This window comes from Arachis hypogaea, chromosome 14 (genome assembly GCF_003086295.3).
Source record: "Arachis hypogaea cultivar Tifrunner chromosome 14, arahy.Tifrunner.gnm2.J5K5, whole genome shotgun sequence".
Lineage (NCBI taxonomy): Eukaryota > Viridiplantae > Streptophyta > Magnoliopsida > Fabales > Fabaceae > Arachis > Arachis hypogaea.
This window is the reverse complement of record NC_092049.1, coordinates 2244344-2263531: the sequence shown is the minus strand read 5'-3', so window position 1 is coordinate 2263531 and position 19188 is coordinate 2244344. Positions and strand designations below refer to the sequence as shown.

The 19188-nt window shown below is 32.4% G+C and overlaps 1 protein-coding gene and 1 pseudogene across 1 annotated transcript; both read left to right on the top strand.

Moving 5' to 3' along the window:
* Window positions 1–4412: 4412 nt before the first annotated feature.
* Window positions 4413–7123, top strand: LOC112740917 (protein BUD31 homolog 2). The gene is made up of 4 exons (XM_025789631.3): window positions 4413–4647; window positions 5181–5283; window positions 5395–5582; window positions 6842–7123. Exons 2-4 carry the CDS (start codon window positions 5190–5192, stop codon window positions 6995–6997), a joined length of 438 nt encoding a protein of 145 aa, XP_025645416.1. The 5' UTR covers window positions 4413–4647; window positions 5181–5189; the 3' UTR covers window positions 6998–7123.
* Window positions 7124–10601: 3478 nt separating this feature from the next.
* On the top strand, window positions 10602–18937 carry LOC112740536 (probable ribose-5-phosphate isomerase 3, chloroplastic; annotated as a pseudogene).
* Window positions 18938–19188: the final 251 nt, after the last annotated feature.

Here is a 19188-nt window from a genome sequence, read left to right as displayed (position 1 = left end):
TGTCCATGTGCTCCCCTAAATTAGCATAGTGCAGAGAAAATAGTGCAAGAGGTGGGTCATCTTGAACAAAATTAGAATGTCCAGAACCACTACCACCTATATCACCAAACTCTATAGAAACAGAACGCTTCATCACTTGAGCCATGATTCACATGTGGATGCCAAACAAAGTGATAAAATTTTAAAATAAAGTGATAAAATTATGAGTAAATTTTCATAATAGTATCTGAGATTCACAAAATTACCCAATTTGGTCTTCAAGATTCTAATTTCACTATAGTGGTCCCCCAGATTCAGTTTCGAACACCATAGTAGTCCTTGAGCATATTTCTGGTGATGACTCGCCCATTTCAGTGCTGACGTGGCTACAGTGTGCTACACTTTAGCTTAACTGGCCAAATTACAATTTGTACCAATTTGGTCCCTCAATCACTATTTAACTCTACCCCTCTTTGCTCCCTTCCAAAGTTTCTCGATATTAAGTTTTGGTGCTTCTTTAATATTATTCTCCTGTCTTCCGGCTCGCTCTCTATTTTCTAAATTTTTTTTTGCCAATTCAATCCAGATACAAGTACCTTCAAAGATTATAACTTTAGTATCCGATTCTATTTATGATTTCGATCAAATTCACCTCCCCACACTCCTAACTTTTTCCACCAAATTTGAATCTCCCAACTTTTACCCCACCCTTCTTTTTATTTTTGCTTCATTATGATTTGATTCCAATACCTTTTTTTTTTTGTCTTCTTTGAAAAGAGAGAGCAGAGGGATTAATTGGCCATGGATGATGTTAATAATATTAGCAACAATGGCAGCAAGTTCAAGAACATGGGTGTGAATGATGATAGTGATGCCCACAAAGTTCAGGAACAATCTCTTCTTTTTCTTTCTTTATCTTCTTTTTTTGTTTCTCCAACTTCATCGTTAAAAATAATGTTTTTCTTTTGTATTTGATCCCTCGCAATAGAACTCCAGAACTCCATGTAAATGCAGTTCCATTACCAATACGAAACAAGAACAAATACCTCTAAGCTAAGGAGGAAGAAACACCATAACTTACTGGAGTAAATCCTCATAGTAGTCACTGAGATTCGCGTGAATACTCAATGTAGTCCTCAAGATCCCGATTTTCCCATTATAGTCCTCCAGATAGAGCTCCGAGTACTCATAATGGTCCCTGTGCATATTTCTGGTGATGAGTCATCACCAGAGCGCTGACGTGACCATATTTTGCCACGCTGGAGGGCTCCAAAACGTCGTCGTTTTGGTTTGGCGCCCTTGAGTACAAATAACGACGCCGTTTAGATGTTATTTAGAAAAACAGTTGTCTCCAATACAAACACTTCATCTTCATCTCTTCATCAATGGCACTACCGTAAGATTCTATTTGCTGGGTTGAAAAAGTTGAGAGAAGAAGTAATCCAACTGAAAACTCTTTTTGTTCTTCCCCTCCTCTACCAGAAGCATGAGGTTCTGACTTTGTGATCAGACTCAAAGTAACATTTTCTTTTTACTTTGGGTTTTCAATATAGTGTTGGTTCTTCATGATATGTAAGTTGTTAGTGTGGTTGAGGTTTTCTCATTTTTCCAAGAAGGGGGATGTTTTCAGGATGCCCTCAACAACCTCAAATCTCTCATGGATCAAGGTCTCACCTTTTTCATCTCTCTCTTAATCTGGGTCTCAACTTTTTCCCCCTTTTTTTTATGCTCATGTAAAAAAGTTGCTTCTTTTCTCTTTTTGTAATTATGCTTAGTTGAGGAGCCATTGCAGAAAACTTTTTAGGTAATCCATTTTTTTTATCTTTTTTTATCTATTGTTTCTAGATACTTATTCTGATATGATTTTAACATTTTGAATTATTCATTATGTACTGTGTGGCTATGTAAATTATTCTCTATTAGTTCCTTTTCGGTAAATTGTGTCTAGTGTGGCCATTTGAAATCATGATGGTTAAAGTAATTTTGAATGTTTCATTCATGTTGTTAACTAATTAGTGCTGCTATTCTCCAGCATGCTTTTTGGTGAGATTTATAATTTGTATTGATTTAGTAGGAAAGGGATTCAATCAATGCTTGAAGGATTATTTTTTTAACAAATGGCTATGAATTTTTACTTGGTTATTATTCTCGATGATGTTTCATTTTCAGAAACCAATAGTCCCGCCTGATTTATACAGATCAATTCGCAAGTCATAACTAATATGATTGTCAGGTTACTCAAGAGAGGTGCTCATTCTGAAATAATCTTTTTTTTGTTGGTATCCCATGTCATCTCTGTCACTTCTGAATGTATTTTCTTGTCAACATGTGCAAGTTATGCTATATATAATTGTCTTATCTCTGTTTCTTTTTTTCCCTCTCTCTTTCTTTGTGATCAATTCCAGGATCTTCCTGTCTTTGCAATTGGTGTTGGGTTTAGCACATTTGACAAAGCATCTTGTAAGTTAAATTTATTAGAGAAAGGAAGAGAAACATTGGTCTGTTGGGAGGCACTATTTGACTTCTAACTGTGTATCCTGATCTGTGTATCCTGATCTTGTATGATCCGCAGGTTCATTATTATGTTCAATCTCACATTCAGATCAATGAATATTGTGATCGTGTGGTCTTGGTGAGTATTATTCTTTGGATTCTTCTAAGATTAATTTGGTAGTTTAGCTTCTGCCATTTCATTCTGAGTTTTTAACCATATTTTTCTGTAACCTTCTTCATCAAAGAAACATGGGTAACCTATCACCACATGTGTAAAGGTTTTGGATATGACTGGTCTGAAGTTCTCGGCCTTGAACCAAATTAAGGTACATTTACTTCATGTAGCTACTTGGTCCGGCACAGTTGCTCTACTTGTGAATTTAATGTATTAACAATGAATTTTGATGTTAAAATAAGAAGCCTGATGGTTTGATGTGAATGGTACATATTTAATATAGTAACCTTAAAAGAGAAAAAGAAAAAGAGAGTAAATATTTGAATAGTAAGTTTGTAAAAGCAATTCAGAATTGGTATATTGAATATTCACATGTCACTATCAATAACCTTTGGCGTTACTGAAATGAAATGCTCAATTGCATTCTAAGATTCTGACTTCAGGGCAAAAAACTTTTGTCAACTGATTTTATTTGTTTTTGAATATTTCTAATATTGTTGAACTATGCTTTTCTTTTTTATTGAGGACTCGAGGCCTATTGCAATATCCTTTCCTCTTTGTTAATAACATTTTTCTTTATATATAACACTGTTACTAAATTGTCATTCATGTCATTGCTGTTGTTAACAATAATATCATCCATCGATGATCTAAACTACTCTGAGAAGACAAATAGATATTACATTGTAAATGCCTAATACATATTTTCTGCATGTTGGAAGGTGAGAAGAAGAAATGAGCAAGAGCCTCAGACGGAAGAATGAGAAGAGAGCGATGAACAAGAAGAAGAGATAAAATTTATGAAAATTTAGGGATTTAGGGTTAAATATAGTAGGAGGGACCAACATGGGTATAAATTAGAAATGAGCCAGCTCAGCTAGCTGTTGGAACCCTCCAGCGTGGCAAAATGTGGCCACGTCAGCGCTCCGGTGATGACTCATCACCAGAAATATGCACAGGGACCATTATTAGTACTCGGAGCTCTATCTGAAGGACTACAATGGAAAAATCAGGATCTTGAGGACTACATTGAGTATTCACGCGAATTTCAGGAACTATTATAGAGATTTACTCTAACTTACTGTTTAAAAACATTGGGAGGGAACAAAGAGAATAAGAGTTAAGTAGAGATAGAAGGACCAAATCGAATACCAATTACAATCTGAACAGCTAAGTTACTTGTTGTATCGTCACGTTAGCATTGAAACGAGTGAGTCATCAACGGAAATATGTCCACAGATCACTATGATGCTTGAACCTAAATATAAAAAACCACGGTAGTAAAATTAGAATACCGATGATCAAATTAGATAATCTCATGAATCTCAGGATAATTATAGAAATTTACTCGAAAATTATTTATTTAAAAAATCCAACCTTTGACTCTCAAATTTTATGCTTTTAATTTTGGTGTTGTATTAATAATATTTTTTAATAATGTTGAGATTTATTGTGTTTTTTTCATGTAAAAATCACAAATTTAAGAGATAAATCTGTGGCTTTCAATTTTTTTTAAAACATATAAATCTAACAGTCAGATTTTATTAATTTAAACATATAAATCTCACCTTTAAATTTATATTTTAGTATTAAAAAAATTTTAAATATATAAATTAAACCCTTCAATTTATTTTATAATAAAAAATATTTTAACATTCTCCAATTCATACATTAAATCTAACCTCAAATTTTTCTATAAATTTTATTATTGTTCAAATCTAAATGTCCAATTTATTATTTAAAATTAAAAAAATTTAAAATTCATATGAAAGAAAACCAATTAAGTATTAACCATTACAATGAATTAGCACAACCTTCTTCCTTATCTACAAAAATTAGCCCAAATTTTAAACCCTCCTTTACACTGTAAATCAGAGTGAGAAACCCTCAATTCTTCCAGTGTTGTGTGTTGTTGCCGCCAGTGCTCGTGCTTCTTCTTTTGTTTCGGCGTTCTGCTGCACTGCTCTCATTCTCGCCTGCGTCGTTTCGTTCTTCTTCGTGTGAGTTCTGCTCCTCTTCTTCTACCTCGTTCTTTTTCCCGTTCATTTCCCCAGTCGTGCGATTTTCAATTCTACACTTACGCCTCTTTTTTAGGGTAAATTTTATCGGTCTGGATTTGAGAACATAATTGATCATGAAAATGTTGAACGATGTTGGATTGCTGCTATATACTTATAATTCATTCATAATGTTTCATGTTATACATGTAATTCAAGCAAGTTATGTTCAATTAGAATAAATTATCATTTGTACCCATAAAAGATACAGATGCTAACAAATGTACCCATATAAGACGGAAGATGGCTTCCATGTGCCAAGAGTATCCAGACGTTGGTTACACAATTGGTCCGATAGGGTATTTTTGGCACACAAAAGCTATCTTCCGTGGGTACAATTGTCGTTTCATTCTTAAATGGATACATTTGTCAGCGTTTGTATCTTTCATGGATACAAATGGTAATTTATTCAATAAAAATTTTAGGTAGAATATATGTAAGATTCAGTCTCTGATATGTTAGTTCTTTGTTGACAGGAACAAAACATGCCAAAAGTGAAGACCAATCGTGTTAAGTACCCAGAGGGCTGGGAACTCATTGAGCCTACACTCTATGAACTTCAAGCGAAGATGAGGGAAGGTTTGAAGTTGCCATATGCATCCCTTGCTTGATGGATGATATCATGATAGTATGTTACTTATCTTTGAACTTATATGAAACCGAAAAGTTCTTAATCCATTGATCTTGCAGCTGAGAATGACCCCCATGATGGCAAAAGAAAGTGCGAGACTTTATGGCCTATATTCAAGATTGCATACCAGAAGAGCCGCTACATATTTGACCTTTACCATCAGAGGAAGGAAATTTCTAGAGAGTTGTATGAGTTTTGCTTGGATCAAGGATATGCTGACCGCAATCTTATTGCAAAATGGAAGAAGGTACCACCCGTTTTTTTTTTTTTTTCTTTCTTGGTTTAAAATAGCTTTTATATGACTGTAAATAGAATTTTCAGTAAAGAGAAGAGTTAAGTAAAACTTGGGGGTGGAGGAGGAGAATTCAACAGTTACTTATTAAAAAAAACCCTTAAGACATATGGTTTTAGAGTATGTGAGATTAGATTATAGTTTATCATATCAGTAAGTCTAGTTAGGAGATATTATCATCTAGCTACAAGTTGCAAGTTGCCATAGTTATTGTGTGAATCCATGCTGACATATTAACTAAGCGACTAGCTCGCACACCCTTTGTTGAATTGCTATGGCAAGCTGGGATTGTTAGACTTGTTTACCCCTGCCAAGTTAAGAGGTAACGTTAGTGCATCAACAACTCTAATAATACCTAATTGAGGGGAATTGTTAGTGGGATTAGATTGTAGTTATCATATCAGCAAGTCCAGTTAAGAGATGTTTATCATTTAGCTATAAGCCTACAAGTTGCAAATTGCCATAGTTATTTAATGTGTGATCCAGTGAACTGCTGCCATGTCTATTCTGTCAAGATAGTCAGTTGAGGTGTTAGGTTAGTTAGTTGCACTCAATTGTTAAGTTACTAGTAGTATATAAGGCTTGCTTGTAAGTGAAGTAATTGATATTCTCCATTTCCTCTATTGAATCAATTTCGCCCCTCGTCAAACTCTCTCAATTCACTCTCTTTTTCTCTGCTTTCTCTGTGCAATATGTTTTCGAGCATGTTCTTTAACAGAGTATAAGACTATGCAAAGTAGTGAAAACATGAAACCTTCAAGTAAAGGCTTCTGAAAGAGGTGACAACACTGTAACTAAGTCTAAGGGGGAAGAAAAGGGAAGGGGGGGAGCGGTGTTCGGAGTTTCAATTTTAGAGGGGAAGGGAGGGAAGGAAAGTGCTTGAGGAGTAAAGTGAAGCTTTTCTTTATGTTCTTTAAACACTTCCCTTAAATCATGAATTTTCCCACCATAAGTCCAACTTGCAAGCAAAATCTAAAGAAGCCAAAGGTCCTCGGAAGATAATATTCTAAGGACTGGTATGAATAGTAGTGCTTATGTGGTTTGCTTTCGTCGTATTATGGTGAAAGCTGTACTTGCTCCGAAATCTCCCATCCTTTTAGTTATCAAGCTTAATAAAAAAAGCCATTTCTCACACCTGATCAAAACAGGATAACTTCATTTTCAGTTTAGATCTATATTTGTCACTCTTATCTCCCTAATTTGTTTAATTGCAGCCTGGTTATGAACGATTGTGTTGCTTGAGATGCATGCAGACGCGTGATCACAATTTCGCCACCGCATGTGTTTGCAGAGTACCAAAACAACTCAGGGAGGAGAAGGTTATAGAGTGTGTTCATTGTGGTTGCAAGGGTTGTGCTAGTGGGGACTGATTTGGCCACAATTCTAGTGCGTCAGTTGTTGTGATTTTCTTGTTATAGGTATGTTGTCAAATAGCTTTCTCTTGTAATGTGTATCTTATGATTTGTATTAAGATGAATCTTGTTTTGATTTTTTTATTTTGGCACTTACTATATGGCCGATGGAGAAATGATATACATCCAAGTCTTTTTATGAATTAAGTCCAACCAAGTTAAATAATAAGACTTTGAACAATGTTAGTCATAACTGATTTTTATTATATTAGACCAACTTAGTTGGACTTAGTTAACCAAAAGACTTGAATGTATAGCATTATTCAGCTAATTCCACTTATGAAAGCAAGCTCAATTAAGTTGTTTTCAAATCGTGCATGATTGACACAAAATTAGAACTAAATTACCCATAATTTAATCGGTGCATACAAACATCAAAAAGAAAAACGCAAAGCTGTGCAGGAAACTTAGTAAAAATTGCGTTTTAACGTATAATTTAATTTTAACGCACTGTTAGTTGTGACGGATCTAAAAAATTTTAGTATTGGAATCGAAAATATATTAAAATATTTTTTGTTAAATATTAATATTTATACTTTGTATAATAAAGATATAAAAATTGAAAAAAATTAGTATATAACTTTTTTTTTCTAAAATATTTTTTATTATATACAATTTTTAAAAATAACTTTTTTTTTGTTATTTCTAAAATCTGAACACAAAATCTTAGTTAAATTATAAGTAATTTGTTATCCTATGTTCCTAATTATTGCATTTTTACTTTTTTTTTACACATTTAATAAATAAAAGAGCTAATCAATAGGCACGTTAAGCCTATTAATACATTGGTATAAGTTTTAGAAAAACTAAATTATTGGATAATGAATTTTCTCAATTTTTTTTTTCATTTGAAAAAGTAAAGTGTGATTTCTCACCGTTAATTTTATAAATGAGAACAAAAAAAAATATAAGAAAAAACATTGAAAAGTTAGATATCACATTTTACTAAATAGAGAGGATTCATTTCTAAATTATTGATTACCTCCCACTCAATTAGAAAGTTCATCTGTTATAATATTTATGACATAAAATAACGTTTTTAACAAAAATAACAATTATAAACAAGATTATTTAAGAATTAAAATAGATAATATTAACTAATAAATTGATACTCTTTCTTATATCAAATGATTTTTGAAGACTAAAAAAGACATTGATAATTTTATATATATTTAAAAAATTAAGTTTTAGTTTGATAATTAAATAATTAGTCAGTTTAAGAAAGTATATTATCACTACTTATTAATTTTTTTAATTGATTAATTTATTTTTAATTTTAATATTAAATTAGATTTAACAATATAAACATTACTGCATATTAGATTTAACTAAATAAAATATTTTTTAAAGATAAACTTCAAAAAAAAAAGCATCTGTAATTTACTATGGATGCAAAAACATCATAATGGGAGCAAATATATATAGTTATATATATTTTTTATTTTTTCTTCAAAATTACAGTGGAAATAAGTGTTTTTTCTTCTCGTAAGGAAGGTAGGTCTGTCCCTGAAAAATAATTTTATAAGTGTATCTATATACGTAATGTTACATTAGTAAAAAGAAAAAAAATATATAAAGATCTAATTGAAAATTCGGTAAAATTATAGTGACTGATAGAGTAATTAAACCTTAAAATTAAACTCTTTTAAAATATATGGAGAGCCTGTGAGCTTTACCAACTTGTGGGATCAGTTAAGGACAAATCGGACGGTCCAAAATTTCCATAAATCGGACCTTACGAGTTGTTCAAATTCGTTCAAAAAAATCTTATAATAATCAATTCGGACCCTTCGAATTGCTTTCTTTATTACTATAAAAAAAAAAAAAAAAACAACACGGACGGTCCGATTTGTACCGTCCAAAATTCAAATTTTTTCTCCTTACAAATCGAATTATTCGATTTGCCACTTATATTTTACTTCACAAACAATTCGCATGGTCCGAATTGTTAACATCAAAATTCACAAAAAACTGCCCCACATTGTAGTGTAGCACCCCCATATCTCATATCGGAGCACTACACACTCATATATTCCATAACCAAAAAAATAAACCCCTCAAAGAAAGCGTTTATTTTTTCTTTTTTCCACCAAACAATTCTTAATATTCCCGATTTTGATGGCTTGCCTACTGCCATTTCTCCATGCTTTTTTCTTTTTTCTTTTTTCCCCTGATTCTTGTAATCATTAGCATAGTGCTAATTATGCAACTTTGCTTATAAAGAAAGAATGTTGAAGAATGTCCTTTATTTCCCTATGGTCACATTAGTCGATAATTTTTTTTTTCTTTTTTTCTTTATGTAGATATATGTTTATCATTTAAATTTAGATACAATAAAATAAAAATATTTAATTATTTTGGTGGTTTCTCTAATTTTACTAAATTTTTAATTAAATTTTTATATTTTTTTTAATTAGGTCTCTATACTTTTTTTAATTTTGTATTAAGTTTTTTATAGTCTAAAAAATATTAGAGTTAATTGAATATTTTCTTGCAAATTGAAGATATTTATAATTAAGAACTTAACTAGGACACCGAATTCGATGGTCCCAGAATGTTTGGACCATTAAATGGTCCCAGAACAAAATATTTTTTTTAAGTTTTTTAATAATTGTTAAATAGTCCTTATTTAATTTTAATTACAAATTAACCCCATATATTTTATTTAATTATAAAAACTATTTTTTATTTTATAAATTATTATTTGATCATTTATCTATTATGTTTATTAACAATAAAAAATAAAAACAATAACGAATTAGATCTTCGATTGATCGTAATAATTTTTTGGCAATCCTAATCGATTAAAAGTTTATCTTTTGATCCGTTACATCTCTCGAGCGTTGTGAAATCGTGTTTCAGAGATAATCAATCGATTGGATTAACAAAACAGTCGATTGAATTTCAGGTTTCCTAATTGAATTTCAGCTATATATCAACCAAAAAAAAAAAAATTGGTGGCTAAAGTACAAGCAAAGAGAATGTGGAAAAACTTCAGTAGTCCAATCCATCTAATACTTATAGGACCTTAATTTTGCAGCACTCAATTGAAGAAGAAAATGTCAAGATCTACTTGATGATTCTATTAAGCAATTGCTATGCTTTCTGTTCCTTTTGAGTATTGGATTAGAAAAAGTCTAACAGACCAGTATTTTTATTAAAATTTAGTCAGTATATATTTAATTAGTAAAAAAATATATGTAATTTCACATTATATTATTAAAAATATTAATAATAATTAATTGATAATTATAAATTACAAAATATGCTGGTGCTCTAGCATTATTGATGTAGTTATTTTACCATCATCATGGCAAAGGTTAATTCTTATCTATCAAAAGCAAATTAAATTAAAGGAAGGAAGTGTGGCCTGCTTGTTTTTGAATCTTGCAGCATTAAAAAGAGAAAAGGACTACTACATACATGGCATTCACATGATGATAGTGTTCATTACATAAAGGAGAATTAGTTATATATATTTGTACTTTAGTAATTAAGAATGTATTAGAATACAACAAGAATTGGAATTAATTTGATTTCGAAATCAATTTCTTTGTTTGGAATGGATAAAAGTTAGAAATTGAATTGATTTGTAAATTTTGATTTACTTTAACATTTGTTTTAAATCTTTGCATTTTGAGAAGTTTGATTTAAATTGAAATAATTTAATGTGTTAGACGGTAAAATATTATTTTTAAGAAAAGTATAAGGGATTAAGTGTGTAACTAGCTACGAATTGAACAACTCAATTAATTATAATTATTAATAATTAATTTTAAATTTTTTAAATTCAAAATTTAAATAATTAAAAACTGATTAATTAAATCTAATTAAAAACTATAAAAACCTTCTCCTTCTTTTCCATATTAACCTGCACATCCCAACAACAATACACACAGATTCTCTCCTTCACCGTCAGGCCCTCTCCACCCCTGTCCTCATGCAAGACAACCTCAAGAAGTTCGCTGCCGACAAAGCCGTCAAGTACGTCAAGTACGTCAAGTCCGGCATGGTCCTCGGCCTCGGCACCAACTCCACCACCACTTCGTTATTGCCAAGCTCGGTCATCTCCTCTCCACCGGTCAACTCTCCAACATCATCGGCGTCCCTATCTCCAAGCGCACTAAGGAACAAGCACGTTCTCTCGGAATCCCGCTCTCTATCCTTGACGACAATTCCCGCCTCAATCTCGTCATTGACGGCGCCGATGAGGTGAACCCGACCTCAACCTTGTAAAAGGCCGCAGTGGCGCTCTTTCCTGCTAGAGGCCACCTTCGACAAGTTCATTGTGGTGGTCGATGAAACAAAGCTCGTGTCAGGACTCGGAGGAGCGACCTTGCGATGGCGATGGAGGTGGTCCAATTTTGCGAAAAGTACAATCTGGTTCAGTTTCAGGAATTGTTTAAGGAAGAAGGAGTGGTGGAACACGGGTTGCAAAAACATATAAAAAAACATCCATTTAATATAAAAAAGAAAGCATCTTAATGTTTATCAAAAGAAATGTCTATCTATAGGATTTAAAAAAAAACATATAATTCTTAAAAAAATAGAAATATCCACATCTGTAATACAAAAAATACATTAAAAAATATCTATTTAGTAAAAAAAAGAAACATCATAATGCTTAGCAGAAGAAATATTCATGTATATTAACTTATCTTTGTTAAGACGGGTTTCGAGATCCAATCCATTAGAAAGTTGGCAGAAGTTGGCTAGATCCTAGTTAGTTCTCTAGCATAACTCTTATTTTCCCTAGTCAGGAAGGAAGTTGAGGCGGAAAAGAAGCACGTACAAGCATTAATCGGAAGTTATTTGACATAGACTCGATTTAGATGCTTTGATAAATAGAACAAGTACTCGAATGAAGAATCGAACTGATTTTCGAAAGGAGAATTGAGAAGGTACATGAGTAGGGAAGTCGAAGGCTTTCTCTGAGTGAGAAATTTATTAGTAACGTTCGTGGGCAAAAGAACGGGAACAGTTACCTGAGAATTCGCATAGAGGGCAGCGTCGTGTAATTAATGGTCGGTTATAGAAGTGGGTTATAAATATTAGTAAGTTTTAGGAAATAGGGGTTGGAACTTCTTTTCAGAAATACACTCAAGCACACTCATATCCCAGCGAATTGCTGAGTCTGCATTCGAGTTCGATTTCTGCAGAGTTTCTTCTACTGTCTTTACCTTTCATTTACAATTGTTGCAAAAACTTTATCTTTCAAAGCAAATTTATCTTTCAAGTATTGTTTAATTTTCATGTTCAATTTACATTTCAGTACCTTTTAATTTTTATGTCTAAAGTCATTTGATCCAATCGAAGGTATCTTTATTGTTTTTTTTAATTTTAATGCAAACTTTTTCGATTTCAGTCAATTTACTTTTTGAATTCTTTATTTTACACTTCTTTTATCTTTTTTCATTTTTTGAACTTATTTCCTGTCTTAGTACTCGTCTAATTGAAAAATCTTTGATGCACTTATAAAAAACTGGTACCTACAAAAGAGGAGGAGTAAAGTATCATTTTTGTCCCCAATGTTTGGGGTAAGTCCTATTTGTGTCCCTAACGTTTAAATCGTCCTATTTGTATCCCTAACGTTTATAAAAGTCATTCAATGTTATCCTATTATCAATTATACAACAAATGAGATTATATTTTTCAATTATTCTCACTTAGATGTATTCATTCTCAATTAGGTCTCATTTGGATGTGTTCGATTTTAATATTATATCCATTATTTGTGTTTAGATTCAATTATGTTCTTAGAAAAGTGAATTATGTAAATATTGTAGGAATTAGTTTCAACTTTTGATGAGCTATTTTTGGGAGTAGATTATCGATTATATCCCAGACATTTGTATTCTAACTTCAATAAGAGATTTTTAAAACTCAAACTACAGTGTTCATGATGTGTAATTGACGGCAGGATAACATTGAATCACTTTTACAAACGTTAGGGATACAAATAGGACGATTTAAACGTTAGGGACACAAATAGAATTTACCCCAAACGTTGGGGACAAAAACAATACTTTACTCAAAGAGGAGTTGGTTTCGCTCTCAAACCATTAGAATTGAACCACCGTCGATTTATTAAAAATCGACAAAAATGTTTAATATATAAATTATAAAAATAAAGCGGCCGAATAGGACATTACCTCTGAGCATCATAAACTCATATAACATAATATTTACATTAGTTTATTTTGATTCTTAACTATGATATTAGTTGGGATTGTTGATAAAAGTAGTGTTCATCGGTATAATCACATTGATGTTAGTGCATGGATCACAATAATGAGAAAGCTTATTATTAATTAGTCAACAAACTAATGTTAATTATAAGTACTCACATTATTATTGATGTTAGTGAATAGATCAGACTCGTTTACAAGAAATTAAGTTGGATTAGTCTAGTTATTAGATGACTAATTTACTTAAATAAGTATTGAAAATTCGAATTTTGTTTTATGCAGGTAGTAATTTATTGACTAATAACAAATCTTTAAATAAAATTTATATAGAGATGGCAATACTATCCGAACTCGCGGGGACCCACTCCACCCTTACCCGTTGGGACAGGACGGGTTTTTAGCGGTACGGATTTTTGGGAGGGGCGGGGTCGGGTTTAGGTAATACCCGCCCCGCTATATATATATATATATAATTTTAATATATAATATGTATAATATATGTAAAATAATTAGTAAATAATTAATAATATTATATTATATTTAAATTTTTACTTTAATTTATGTTATGTATGTGATGATAGTTATATAAATTTTAAAATTTAATTTTATTTATTAGATTTTAATAATTAGAGAAAAGGACAAATAGGTCCTAACCTTTTGTCATGCGGATATTTTTGTCCCTGACCATTGAAAAATACTTTTAAGTCACTGACCTTCACAAAATTTGGACGGATCAGTCCCTCCGTCCAAATGCCTCCGTCAGGGATTGATCTGTCTAAATGCCTCCGTCAAGACTGATCCGTCCAAATTTTGTGAAAGTCAGGGACTTAAAAGTATTTTTCAATAGTTAGAAACAAAAATGTCCGCAAGAGAAAAGATTAGGGATCTATTTGTTCTTTTCTCTAATAATTATAGGGGCGGAGCGGGTACCCGCAAAAACGGGTTAGGATTCAACGTTTTACTACATGCGGGTAGAAGCGGAACGAGTTCTATGTAAATTATTATACGGCAAGGTAGGATTGGGTAGAGCGAAAATCCGCTCCTACCCGCCCCGTTGCCACCTCTAATAAAATAGTTCTTAACCTGCTCATGAGAAAAAAAAAACTTGTTTACAAGACCCCACTTTTTTTTGTAGGCCCATCAACTTCATGATTGTAATCATAGCTAGCAATAGCATGCATCCACACATTTCGTTATACCTTTCAATCATAATAATCATGCTTATAACAACCATCATGACTGAATTAATAAAGTGAATAATTGGAATCCAGTTAGCGTGTTTAATTTTGTTCTGATTCTTGACATCTCAAAAGTGGATAATTAGAAACATACCCAAAAAAAAAGTAAGGTTTAGACTTTAGAGTCAAATCAATGCTATTCATGAGTAATGTTTTCTCGCTTTTCCAGTTGGATTTAAATTAAATACTATAAAGTATAAACAGTACACTATTCTTAAATCAATCAATTTCTAAACAATATTTTCTTTCCACCGGCGGGGATATTACAATATTATTTTTTAATTGTAACTTCTATATTTATTAATGTCACTCCACACACGATTCATTTGTATTATATATTTGCATGAAATTTTTTTAAATTATTGTTTAATACAATAGCGATAAAAAATTAGAAGTGGTGGTCATAAGACAATACTACATTTCATTAAGCTATTCTTTTTTTAGAAAGCTTTTATAATTTATAGTAATTAATTAATTATTATTAATATTTTTAATTGTATAATATTATATTTAATAATATAAAATTATTTATTTTTTGTTGATTAAATATTGACCAAATTTTAATAAAAATGTTGACCTTTTAGACTTTTTTATCTTTTTTTTATCATAACTATCAAAAATAGAAAATAAAAATATAAAAATAGTCAACAAAAAATATTTGTATGAATATATAAAACATTTAAATATCATTAATTTTATAGATAAAAGATATAAACTAACAATAAAGTTAGGCATCCAAACTTTTTAAATGATGTATTTAACCAAATTACAGCGCGCTTCTTTTTCGAATATATGTATATACGTACTATCACTGTTTCTTTTTTGTCGTCGTCTTTCTCCTCTTGCATTATTGTTCGTCAATGTCTTTTTCTTTTGTTTGATTTTTTTCTTCCTTTTTTTTCTCTCTCGTTCTCTATCATTATTATCATCATTTTTTTCATCTTCTTCTTTTATATATGTTTAGAAAAACTAGAGCATAGAAATTTTGATTCACATCACAAAAATTCTGACGCACAACACAAAAATTTTTAAAGGGTCGTATACTAGAATATTGACACTCAACCAACAAAATATGCACAATGTAAAAATTTTAGTACACAACATAAAAAATTTGGTCACAACATAAAACTTTGGTGCACATACAACATAAAATTTTTTAAAGGACTACATATTCAAAATATTGACATCCAACCAACAAAATACATACTGCACAGTACAAAAAAAATTTTTACACAATACAAAATTTTTTAAAAAATCACATGTCCATAACATTGATTTATCTAACCAACAAATTACATTCCTAGCAAAATTTTTTGTGTTGTGTGCAAAAATTTATATGCTATATCGATAAATTTGTGTTTTATGCAAAAATTCATGTGTTATATCAATATTTTTTTGTGCTTTCCAATAAAAAAAATTTTGTTAAAAAAGTACAAACAAAAAGAAACACTGATACATGGGCGTGTTTTTAACTTAGTTGGACTTAGTTACAAAAAGATTTGTACGTGTAATATTACTGATAAACTAATTCAATATTCATTAAAAAGTAAAATTGGGTAGTTAGAAAAAAATATTTAAAATGTGTAGTTCATTTTTATTGAACTAACTTAATTTTTAATTAGTTTATATCTTTTATAATAAAAATCATGAATTTCAATTTTTTTTAATTAAAAATAATAGTTTATATGTAAGAAAAAGGTTGGTGGTAAAATATCCCGACTCCTATACATGATCATTAAGAATGGATGAAACTTGCTAATAGACAATCAAAGACAGAAGAGAAGTAGTGTGGGATATTGAGCAATGAGAAGGTTGATCATTCAATACTCAATCTAAGACTCATTATTGAGTTAACTATTTGATTGATGAAAACTGAAAGAACAATCAAACTAGTAGCTAGAGCGATGAACTACATAACTAACTAATAAACCTTGATCTGCAGCAATAATAACTGATGATTACAAAACCAAACCCACGTACACAACTTCTTAGAGGCAAATAATTAATTTTGGTCTCTAACTTAGAAATTGGAATTATAATGTGATGGAACATATGGGTATATTCAATTCTACAAATACGTCAATTTAATTTTTGGAAGATTATATTACTTAATTTTGTATTTTTTTTTTATCAAAAGGTAAATATTTTTATTAGATAGAATAAATGGTCCACATTAAACTATAACTAAAAGGAAAAAATAAAAAATTCTAACTAAAACAATATGCAATAACCACTAAAGTAAAAAATAAATAAGCTTATAAGTTTTTAAGAGTTTTTGGTGTAGTTTCTGTCACTAAAAATAAATTTTTTTGAGAGCTAGTGAAGATCACTTTATTTCTTGTTCTACAATTTTTCTATATTGTGTAAGCGGTCAGGACTTTCAATCGCTAATAATCTCCACTCTTCTAAAGGAATTCGGTCAATTGCATCTACCATCGCCAAAGATTTTCAACTCAGAGAGGAATGGACAATTGGTTGTCTCTCCAAGCTTCAATGGCGTCGGAGCATGATCAGAGACAATGAAAAACAGACTATTTCTCCAATCTGCATCTTGGACAGTCCGAATTCACTACAGCAATTCTTGAGTTTAATTTCTTTTTAACTGGTAAACCCTCGTGCATCACCTTCCAAAAAAAATTTTAATTTTCGATGAACACTTTAACTTTTAAACTGAGGACTGTAGTAAACTTTGTTGACATTGTTCAGGTAGAATTCGATGGGAGGGTAAAAGAATTAGAAAGCAATCTTATACCCTGAGGCAACTTCCGGTTTTTGTCTTCATTTAGGTCAGTGTGTCTTCTCTTTTTTTTGGATAACTGTTTTGAGTATGGCTATTACTATTTCTGTACTAAAAATGCTGATTATCAATGTCTTATTCCATTTTTTATCTGGTTGAACTAACTTTTGATATCCATTCTAGTGTGTGTCCTATATTGGCATTAGGAATAGGAGTTATAGTAATAAATTCAGGAACCCATAAATCCTCTTTAATATTCACTGAAATGCCTCTACTAATTTTCTAAAGTAAACCCTTCTCCAACACCTTTCTTTCCTCCAATACACTCTTCCATCTCCAAGATGGATTATTTCCAACTTCAACTCTCAAAAAGTTAAAAAATATATAATCTTTGCATTTATAGATTTTATGTATTAGAAAATGGGACTTAGTCAGAATTCTCCACCCTTGTTTAGCTAGTATAACGAGGTTGAATGTCTTCAAATCTTTGAAGTTTAAATCTCTTTAAGGTCTCGGTCTGCATGAAATTTTTCAGCTAATCCACTGCATCCTTCTCTCTATATTTTTCTAACCCCACAAAAATTATATCATTGTTTGCTAAATATCTTCAATCAATGTTTCTGAAAGTTTGAAACAACTGAGAGTATATATAGAAATTGCTGTTGCCACTGCCTTGATTAACACCTTCCTGCCACTTGAAGAAAGAAGTCCCATTTTTCAATGTTATAATTTTTGAGAGACTATTCATAATATAGTTAAAAGTATCTCTTTTAAATCTTTACATAACTACCGGTAATCTCACGTATTTATTTTGATTGCCTACGTGAGAAACTCGCAACGTACTAGCTAGCTGATCACGCACTTGGATAGGAGTATTTTTGCTGCAAAAAATCGAGGATTTATCTAGGTTAACCATTTGTCCACTAATTTCTTTGTAGGCTCATAGGATCTCAATTAAGTGGTCGCACTCTTTTTTGTAACTTAAAATGTATTGAGTCATCTGAAAAGAAAATACGATGGCGTGTTATTAAAGACCAATTTTACTTATGGTTATATTTTGGGGTAAGTACGATTTTGGTCCCTTAAGTATGGGGTCAGAATCGAATTCGTCCCTCTTCTTATTTTGCCATTAAAATCGTCCTTAATGTTTTTTTTCCGTATTAAAATCGTCCTTTTTAATAAAAATTTTTGTTTTATTCCTAAACTACCCCTATTCCTATTTTAATAATAAAAATTATAAAATAAAAAAAAAAACGGGTGTTTGGGGAAGGGGGGAAGAAAACGCGTGGGTGGGGAGGGGAGGGGAGGGGAAGGGAAGGGGGGGAGGGGAGGGGAGGGAAGGGGGGAGGGGGCTGGCGTCGGGGAGGGAGCAGCTCGCTGCTGCTCGCGTTGCTGCCGTCAGACCCTGTCGCCGCCGTTCGTGCTTCAGTCGCCGCCACCATCGCACCGTTTGGAGCCGCCGTCAGACCCATTGAGAGGGGTCACGGGCTTGGAGCCGCCGCGCGTTCATCACCACCGCGTCCTCGCCGCGCTGCCGCCGTCGTCCTCACCACGCTACCGGGGGGTGGAGGTGGAAAGAAGGGGGGAACAGGGAGGTCGCCGCCGTGACCTCCTCGTCGTCGTCGCTTGCGCTCCGCTGCTGGTCGCCGCCTCGCCACTGCTGCTCGCCGCCTCTGCTTCTTGCTTCGATTTCTTTCTGCTTCGTCTTCTGCTTCTTGATTTGTTGAATCTTTGATTTGTTGATTTATCTCTGTTTGTTGTTTGCTGTGGTGGTGGTGGTGGTGGGGGTGGAGGGGAAGGGAAGAGCGAGGAGGGAGGTGACGTGGGGTGGGGTGGAGGTGCTGGGAAGGGAAGACAGGGAGGGGGTGACGCGGGGTGGGAGTGGGGGTGCTGGGAAGGGAAGAAGGGGAGGGGGGTGACGCGGGGTGGGAGTGGGGGAAGGGAAGAGGGGGAGGGGAAGGGGGAGGGGAGGCGAGGAGGGGGTGG

Excerpts from the sequence above, each read along its gene's own strand:
- LOC112740917 (XM_025789631.3), top strand. The coding sequence starts at position 5,190 with ATGCCAAAAGTGAAGACCAATCGTGTTAAGTACCCAGAGGGCTGGGAA. Across the intron at positions 5,284-5,394 it reads TCAAGCGAAGATGAGGGAAG|CTGAGAATGACCCCCATGAT; the intron begins GTTTGAAGTTGC and ends TTGATCTTGCAG. Across the intron at positions 5,583-6,841 it reads TTATTGCAAAATGGAAGAAG|CCTGGTTATGAACGATTGTG; the intron begins GTACCACCCGTT and ends GTTTAATTGCAG.